The sequence below is a fragment of the Poeciliopsis prolifica genome, unplaced genomic scaffold (assembly GCF_027474105.1).
Source record: "Poeciliopsis prolifica strain line A6 unplaced genomic scaffold, Auburn_PproV2 SCAFFOLD013, whole genome shotgun sequence".
Classification (NCBI taxonomy): domain Eukaryota; kingdom Metazoa; phylum Chordata; class Actinopteri; order Cyprinodontiformes; family Poeciliidae; genus Poeciliopsis; species Poeciliopsis prolifica.
In genome coordinates, this window is record NW_026562388.1 from 8,491,857 (window position 1) to 8,501,372 (window position 9,516).

At 40.4% G+C, this 9,516-nt stretch overlaps 1 protein-coding gene across 2 annotated transcripts; it reads right to left on the reverse strand.

Moving 5' to 3' along the window:
• Positions 1-1,262: 1,262 nt before the first annotated feature.
• Positions 1,263-3,730, reverse strand: nkx2.2a (NK2 homeobox 2a). Of its 2 annotated transcripts, none has more exons than XM_055038548.1 (2): positions 3,198-3,730; positions 1,263-2,514 (listed from the first exon to the last, which is right to left on the reverse strand). In XM_055038548.1, the coding sequence occupies exons 1-2, from the start codon at positions 3,460-3,462 to the stop codon at positions 1,958-1,960; spliced, it is 822 nt and encodes a 273-aa protein (XP_054894523.1). In that variant the 5' UTR covers positions 3,463-3,730; the 3' UTR covers positions 1,263-1,957. The 2 variants fall into 2 exon arrangements, with proteins under 2 accessions (XP_054894523.1, XP_054894522.1); XM_055038547.1 differs by having other exon boundaries at positions 1,263-2,538.
• Between the last annotated feature and the right edge of the window lie 5,786 nt (positions 3,731-9,516).

A 9,516-nucleotide genomic window follows, 5' to 3' on the forward strand; every position in this document is an offset into this window, starting at 1 on the left:
TTTTGTTTTTTTGTTTTGTTTTTCTTCTCTCTTTTACTGCCTTGTGTACTGTATTGTGTAGCGATGGAGTCAGGTGGATGGGATCCTATGAGGGAAAAGCCATGAATCTTGTTTCACTTATAAGTTTTTAGATTATTATTTTTTAAAAAAAGAGAGAGATTACATCCATTTTGTGCGAGCATCTTTAATCAGCTTTTTTCCCCCTTCTCCCTAAAAACCTTTGGATAGCACGTCTAACAAATGCGCACCGTGAAAATGTACATTTTACGTCAATTTGTTTGTTTGATTAATTATTCTCACCTCTTCTTTTTTTTTAGTACTAATAAAACATCTCATAAAGTTGCTTATTTGTTTGACCTACAAGCTCAACCAGTGTTGAAACAGAAAAGCCTTTTGAGTTTTCCCTGCACACCCCTTCTTTCACAAAAGCAGGACCCCCCCACCGCCGACCCCCATCCTCCAGAGACTGGATTCTGTAAATAATTAGCAAATCTGGCCTAATTTAGCTGTTTGTTCGGTGATGATAGGGGCGAGCCTAACATCTGCTGGTTAGAATTTTGTCCCGGGACAAACAACAAAATGCATGGATTTTTTTTTTCCTACTGGGGTCTTATCATATTTACCCAAGATATTGAGCGGGGTGTGATAATCCACAGTGTGCTTCGCAGTTACCCATTTGCGATTCCCACAGCAAGGAAAACACCGTGTGCTAGTCTGGAATATGTTCTAATGTCAAGTGTGAAATCTAATGCGTAAAAACGATCGTGGGTAAAAACGATGTGTCTGTGGGGAGGGAACCCAAAAAACTTTTACCACACGATTAAACCTCAGATTTTAGTTGTTAAACCAAGACAGCACTCTGATTGCCCCAGCTCTATTTGCAATTTAGCGCTTAATAAGATAACAAAACATTTATTGCATTAAATAATTGCTTTCCCTCCGCTGTATGCCACTCTACAGCCAAGGCCGGGGGTGCCGACAAAAAGGAGTGCTTTTGACTCAAAAGCTTCTTGTGTGGAGAAGCCCACTTATATTAAGTGAGTGGATTTTAGTCCCATTTCACAAGTGACTTTAGGCTCTTTATGGGCGAGGTGTCCGGACAAGGGAAAAAAAATATTCCTCGGATTAAATTGAACTAAATGGGGGGAAAAAAGAGTTGAAGTGCGCTGGAGATTTATTCTCCTTCTGCGCCACAAGCTCGTGTTTGGCTCTCTCCGCCCTTCTAAAAATGAAATCGACGGGACACTTATCAAAAACGAAACCTCATTTCAGTCACATTTTTATTTAAAAGTTATTACTTTAAAAATGAAGATAGTTGTCCATTTTGAACTGCGGCGTCAGCACGCATTATTATTATTATTATTTTACACATCTCACAGCATGTTCGCAAAAAGAAAAAAATAAATTTGGAGATTTAAGTCCCGAGCTGCATCCAAATGCACCACCCGGCTGCAAATATTTACAAGGAAGAAAAACAAAAAAGGCTGAAAACTTGCCAGTTTTTATTCATGGCCATAAATATTTTTTTTCGGTCCATAAAAGAAGCAAGAAATTAAAAATTTTTCATAATTATAAAGTGGTTCGCACGTGCTGATAATAACACGAAGGGACAAAAGGGGGAACAAAAATAATGATAATTAAAAAAAAAAGTAAAACATCTCTACAACCAACACACAACATACTTTACAAAAAAATATGTCACAAGAAGAGCATTGACATTTCTTAATAAAATCTATAAGGGAGAGGTTTGGACCCAGTTCTCTTAACGAAAACATGTAAACACGGCGCACACATGAGCCCCGAATAAAAATGGTAGTAGTATATATATGAGTCAAGCTGCAAAAATGAAAAGTCTTTTTTGTTTTTTTTTTTTCTTTTTTCTTTCTTTCTTTGCGGTGAAACACCCTACAGCCCACCCTCCAAACCAAGTCTTTATAATTTGTTTTTGTTTTGTTTCTCACCAAGTCCACTGTTGCGTTTGCACCAAGTGATGTGCTGTGGGGAACTGCGGTGTGGCCGCGGCGCCGTACTGCGCGTTATACTGCATGTGTTGGAGCGACTGAGCGCTATACGCCGAGAAGGGAATCCCGGCCTGAAAAGTGGCCGCCAAGTCCTGAGCTTTAAGAGTGTGACAAGGCTTCCCATCCCTGACTAAGACGGGCACGGCCACCCGCCGAGGAGAAGGGAGGTGGGTCACTTCCATACCTTTCTCGGCCCGGGCTCTCTTCATCTTATACCGGTGGTTCTGGAACCAGATCTTCACCTGGGTCGGGGTGAGACGGATGAGGCTGGCCAAGTGCTCCCTCTCTGGGGCGGACAGGTACCTCTGTTGCCTGAAGCGGCGCTCCAACTCATAGGTTTGCGCCTTGGAGAACAGCACCCTCCTTTTTCGCTTCTTGCCCGAGTCGCTGCCGCCGCTGCTGGACGTCTCCTTGTCGTTGTCGGGGGATTCGTCGTCCGCGGACGGCTCCGGAGACTTGGCGGAGTCCTGAGAGCTGGCGGACAAACCGTGCACTGCGACAAGAAACGGGAGAAACACTGTCAAAATGTTATGTCGGGAAGTTTTCAGAGAGATTTCTCACAAACACACAGGCCATTAAATGATTAGTAAAGTATTCAGGATGCGTTTTCCATAAGAACTGCGGAGCAAACGTCTGCATGCACGTTATGATTAAGAACTATCAGATCTCCATAAAGATAGAAACTGGGCGACATTTTGACAAAATGCAACTCAAAAAACTAATATCAGTGTGGAGCATTGTTCCAAAAAGGCAAAAATAGTCCAGACTTTCAAAGGAAACAGAGAAAGTCAGTGAAGCGTGAAAGGTGCATTGTCTTCTTAAACGTTATTTCACAATTTAACACTCTGGTTCTACACCAAAAGAAAAAAAAATGATTCTGGAAATAAAGCAGAGACAGAAATTCAATTCAAGCTCCTTTGCTTTTTTTTATTTTTCAATTTTTTTCCCTGTTTATTGTTATTCGAACAGCACTTGCAAAAGCAGAGCGCCGTAAGCCTTAACACTGCATGCATTTTCTAAGACGTGCAGCGCACGATGCATGAGGATGAACAGCGCACACCACCCAAGGGCATCCTTAGGGCGCAATATGAGCATGCATGCAATCGATTATCACTTAATTTACCCGCATTGGATCAAAAATAACAAAGTAATGAGGGGATATATGGCTCTACTTACATGAATATTGAATACTGTCCGTAGTAGCAAGCCATCGTGTGTAGGGATTGTCAGTACTGTCATAAAAGGGGTTCTTTAAAGGTAGATTCTGAACGTTTTCTAGAGGACTTTGCACCAAAACTCCACCGTTTTTCGTCGTGGATGCGGTCTCCGATCCCTCCGTGTCTTCCTCCGCTCCGGTGATAGATCCGTCCTCGTCATTCGTGTCAGGAAGGTCCAAAATGTCCTTTACAGAAAAGCCCGTCTTTGTGTTGGTCAACGACATATTCTGGTAGGGGGGGAAATATGCAGGGAAAAGTTGCTTGCAGCAGCTTTTTTGTCGTAACAATCCGCTGTTGTGAGAATAGGAAGGAAAAAAAAAAAAACTAATAAGGAGAGGGGAAAAAAAAGCAGAGAAAAAATGTGGATGAGTAAGTATCGCTCTACGCTGAAGTACAGTCAAACCAGCCTCTGTGGATAACCATCGCCTATGAGCAATGCAAGAAGCAGCGGATTCGGTCTCTGTAAGTCCAGGAAGGATGCCAAAGTGGCTGAAGTGCTATATGCGGCTCATGGATACTGTGCTACTGCTGGGCGCTAGAGGGAAATAAGCCATTACCTTGTCCTGATCAGTCCATATAAGGTTGGTCTCAACACATGAACCTGCAGTGAAAAAGCATTAAAAAACGCGAAAGGTTGGCCACGTGTGGGCGGGTCTTAGGAGTCAAGTGGATGAAGACAGTGTTTGCAGATGTGAAATTGTGGGTTTTGGGGAGATCCGAGCCTCTACCATTGGTGCTTCAGAGCATGATGAGTGGTATAACGTGTCAATTAATTACAAAGACGGGGAGGGCCTTTTTTATACCCTATTTACATACAAAGAACCTCCAAGTAGCTTTATTCTCACAATACTTAAAAAGGCCCGTTCTAACAAATTGATCCAAGAGAAGCTTTCGCCTGTTACTTTTATATTATAAAAATAAAATAGAAATAAAATTACTCACAACTCCATCATTTCTGAAGGGGAGGGACTATTGTGTTTTAAGAGAAAACAAACAAAAACTAAAAGAAAAGAAAAGGACTCGTTTAAGTAGTGGGTAATTTATGTAAACCCTTTACATCAATATTTTTGCCACAGCTTAGGGCAAGAGGATGTGTTGAAACTAAAACAAGACGCTAGACATGCATTTAAGGCTTGTCTGCAACAACAATAATAATAATAATAATAATAATAATAATAATAATAATAATAATAATAATAATAATAATAATAATAATAATAATAATCAAATATATATTTTTTGTGATGGTTCATATTGTGAAAAAACTTACACATCTTTCTTTCTCATTGCATTTTTTCATGATAAATCTCTCCCGTGTGATATTTGCTTTCAGCCTGTTTGAGTTGCTCCATCTTGCTTCTTTTCTTCCCCCTTGTGAAATCTGAGTATCATTGTTGCTAACTTTATTTTCCTCCCCTCCAAGACTCCCCCCCGCCCCCCCTCCCGTTTCGCTCTCTTCCCTCAGCCTCCCTCATGCAGTAGGGCTATGTGATGTGGGTGACAATGTTGCGGCGTTTTTCAGCAGGTCCTCCGCGCATCCTGGGTGGTCGGGCCCGGGCAAACACAAATACAAACCGATTGCTAAGCTGCAGACAATGGGGGAAATGTAGACAAATGTCCGGCTCCCGTTGGAAGCTTTTGTCCGGCCGCAGTTTTTGCATTTATTTCAGGGCCCGAAATAATGGATGATTGACGCCCCGCGCACAATGCTTCCTAACTGTTTGGAATAAATCTGAGATTGTTCGTAGTTGTCATGGCATTCAACTGCTTTCAATGGACTATCTCTTCATTCAATTCCAGGATCCTTCCACAATATTAAGGAAAGTCCTTCATCTCAACATACACACATATTGCTTGAACACACGGACTTAGGAACACAGACTGTCTCCTTTATGAAAGCAGAAACTATTGTGTCTTTTTAGTTCCTTGTAGCTCAGCAGAATGTCGCAGAAGAGCCAATCAAACTTGGGGAGTTGCAGTAATTTATTATTATTATTATTATTATTATTATTATTATTATTATTATTATTATTATTATTATTATTATTATTATTATTATTATATATTCATACATATAATAATAATAATAATAATAATAATAATAAAATAATAATAATAATAATAATAATAATAATAATAATAATAATAATATAATAATGTTTAGATATTGCCCTCAACCACTCTTTGTTCTCAAAGTAGAGGATGGGCCTGAGGTAAATATTTTACCGGACTTAACAGAATTAATCACAAGTCTCAACATCCCACAAAGACTCCTTTGAGCTGAGCGGGCTGCATGGACAAACTGGAGCTGAGCCTGAGCCTCTCCATGCTGGGGGAGAGAGAGGTTACTGACCTGATCCAGCGAGTAATGCTGCACAGCTAAAATCCGAACTGTGAAGGGACATGCAAACCCACAGCAGACACCCAGGGAGCTTCACGCATCACGGGGGAACGGCCCAGACAGGCAGCATGGGACTCACTGCGTGCACCTCATCAGGAAACTCACTTGGCCCATGCGGGGCTTTATTTCGCTGAGATTTACTCTGTGCCTTAAAAAGTGCGTGGAGCCAAATCAGGGTATGTTTGAGCACGCAGGGTTGTCACCCGTGACATCCCGCGACGGTGACAAGGAAGGAGGTGGGGGGAGTAGCGGTGGGTTTTTGGTTTAAGGCACTGGGCTGCAGACTCTGCTCAGTTGCTGGGGATATACCAAGCTGCTATTTGATCAATTGAGCCGAGGGTTTCCTAAAGAAAAGGTAAATGTGCACTGGCTAAGTGGACGCACTCCACTTGGAGAGCCTATCGCACTGTGTTTACCTGTTTACTTTCGCAGGTAGTTCAAACAGGCCTCTCGCCTCTGTGACAGTGGCCAGTGTGCAGACTGTTTTTTTTTCCTTTTCTTTTTTTTGTAAAAGAGGACGTCTTGACAGGAAATCGCTTCCAGTTTAACATATAAGATATTGAAAGCGCAAAAGCTACATTCAGAGTATATATAAATGTATTTTAAAACGCAACACAGTAACAAATTGTTAATTTTGTGCAAATTGCTATGCATTGTAACAGATACGTGCTGCGTTTCTCATGGCTTTTTTTTTTCTTTTTCACTATTATTGGGGATGGAAAAAAATTGCAGGCAGTCTGCGTCACAGTCTCAAAGTTAAAGTGATTTTGCTGCTATATCTCTGTGAAAACCGTGTAACTCCTCTCAGAAGATAATGCCTCGGAAGGGCCTCTCAGGTGCAGATGTATCAGGATTTAGAGAACAATAAGAGGTGCAAAGTTGTTGCATTATATCACTTCGCTGCAGAAATGTGCAGGACAAAATTTCTCAAATGACTTTTTGCGCAGCAAACTGCTCAGAGTGCATGCACAACAGCAATCTGTTTTTGTTTGTTTGTTTCATGTGCTCATTCCTGCTGTCACTATGCAAAAAAACATTGTTCCCATGTTGATGTTCGCTGCAGAGCAGACTGGATCAGAGTTCAAGCTCGTTGTGTTTCCATTCAATGCAATACTTATTCAATAAAAACAAAACAAAAAGACAATTAATATTTCGGACAAATCCGCCCTAAAAATGCATATAATAATAATAATAATAATAATAATAATAATAATAATAATAATAATAATAATAATAATAATAATAATAATAATAATAATAATAACAGCAACTTGAATCCCGGCTGATTAATTATAATTCCCTCCTAAAAATTCATGCCCACGATTGTTCTCAAATCAGGAAAGAAAGGGGGTTTTATATCCCTGATTGAATACATCTTTCGATTGAAAGCGCAAATAAGAATGCCGCAGGAGGATCCATAATAATGTTGATCAGCGCTTCCCTTTTTAATCGCTGAGTTCCAGCGTGTCGGGACGCCTGAGGCAAGGAGTTGGGCTTTGATAAAGGTAACCCCGCCTGCCTCAGGGCAGCCGTGATAAATGTACAGAGTGACAAGCCCTCCTATGATTAAAAGCCAATATATTAAAGGAAGGTAAAGACGGGTGCTGCTTTATTTATTGCGGCCAACATGGCCTGGAGACACTTTGCTTCAGGGGAAGATTTTATTTTATTTTATTTTTTTACATTTTTATTCCTCAGAAAGCCGACCATTCTTCCCTTCCAGGCAAAAAAAAAAAAAAAAAAAGCTTTATTCGTCTTCCTTTCTATAATGATTAAACATGTCAGTGCGAGATTATGGAGTCGCGCCCATGACCCGAGGAGATGCCTTCATTTGTTAAACCACCAGTTTATTTGTAACGCCGAATTTCATGCCACGCTGAGCCATTCGCCCTAATCTTTCCCCAGTGTGTGTAAAGACGAATTGCTGAAAAAAAGACGCTTATTATTTTTTAATCGCTTCCTTTTTTTCAGTGTCGCACTGGCACTGGCACTTCTAGTGGGGAGGCGAGAAGGGGGGCGACTGAGATTCCTATTCAAAGGGGCAACCATTACTTGTAACAGGACAATATTAATGCCGTAAGAAACAACACACCAAAAAGTATTGAAATGAAATAAAATATTTTCTTCAGGACGGTTTGATGTGGCTGCTTCTGAATGGCACAAGAAACAAGATAACTTATCCTCCTTGTGAGTTGTCTTGTTTGTGAGAGTGGTAATAACATTAACAGCTGTTGACATCTGTAGAGCTCTAGCGGTCTCTACCGGCAAAATTAAGAAACAACAGGGGGTGAACATTAGATTAAACAACTTGAAGGAAACGATACGTCGGTTGTGCAGGCGCATAAGGCAGTAGGTGGTGAGGTTATGGTCATTAAACTGCACAAGGCGCATTATTTGTTTTATGTTTCATCATTCATTTAAAGAAATATCCAGTGGTACAATTTTTATTTCACTAACAGTTATGCAATGCAATGCAGCACATATGCAGCTGGGTTATAAAGACTTGTTCTCCACTTTGGAAAGTTTTCAAAGTACTGAATAAAGGGAAAAAAATCATTCTTCTCTCATTGTATCTGACTTTATTACATCACACAAGGGGGGAAATTGTAACTAATATATTATGCCTTAGTATGGCAGGAAAGCAACTTTTGTTTTAAATTTAGATATTTAAGACATATGATCAACTAATCAAGTCCATAAATCAATTCAGCATTCTCAAATAAAACTGAGTTAAAACGAATGAAAAAGAGAACAAATAAAAATCAAATAGAAAACAATGAAAATGTGTCCAAAAAGACCTTCAGTCTCTTCCTCATGTTTTGTTACTATGCATGTGAACATGGATATGTTTTAGAGGCATGAATGCTAACTTGATTAACTTACAATTTAACAAAATAATCCAGAAACCTGACGCTCATTGTTCTAGGTAACAACCTATCTCCAAAGTAAATTTGATTAATTATGGAAAAAAAGTGAATAATAACGTTAAGGTGCAGTTGCATTTTGAGTTACTTAAATTGTGACTGATCTAAATCACTAAAGGAACTTTTAATGTTGTATTTTTTGCAGAAAGCCTGCTTCTCTTTAATCTGCATAAAAGAGTTATTTTTGTTTGTTAGGATTAGGTATTACTTTTGTTGTTGGTTTGCCCACATCAGTATCCTTGAGAACCATTAGCCTTCGAAGGTGCAGGCCATTCTGATCTCAACAATAATGCCCAACCAAGCATGGACTCCTCAGGTGAGTGCGTAATGATCACCAGTAGCTGCTGTGCCGTAAAACCAAGGGCATATACCAAACACAGACTGGCCAAAGACAGAATGAAAACGCAGCCTGATCAGGGTCCTTCTTATCAAGGTGTATGTAGCTCAAACATTACTAATAAAGAAAACAGAAATACTAGACAAAGAAAACCAGCTGTCTCCGTGAAGATGTATAATCACAAATGACGGTGTGCAAAGCAGACTGGAGCAGCCATTGCGCTTACCTAAGCTGGAAGGTGTCTCTGTGTTGGCAGCGTTAGGACAGCGCAGCAGAGTTAATGAAATATCTCCAAATGGGAGTCAGGAGTGCGTACAGAGATAAGCCTGATGTGGTTTATATACCCAGAAAGCAAGTGCTCCTCTTCTCATATTGTCAAAGAGCGTTTGCATAGCTGGCCAAGTGGCTGTGCACTTGCTGACTCGCGAACATTGTGCGGTGTTTGTTTTCCCCCTTGGTGTGACGTGAGACAAAATATTGGCCATATGTTCATCTGCAATAAATTGGCCCTGAGCGCAAACACAGCATCCCCCTCCAAAGCACGGTGCTTTTAAACCCACATGGCAAGTTTTCTCCTCTCGAGATGTTTTTGGGGGACACGGAACTATCCGGTGCG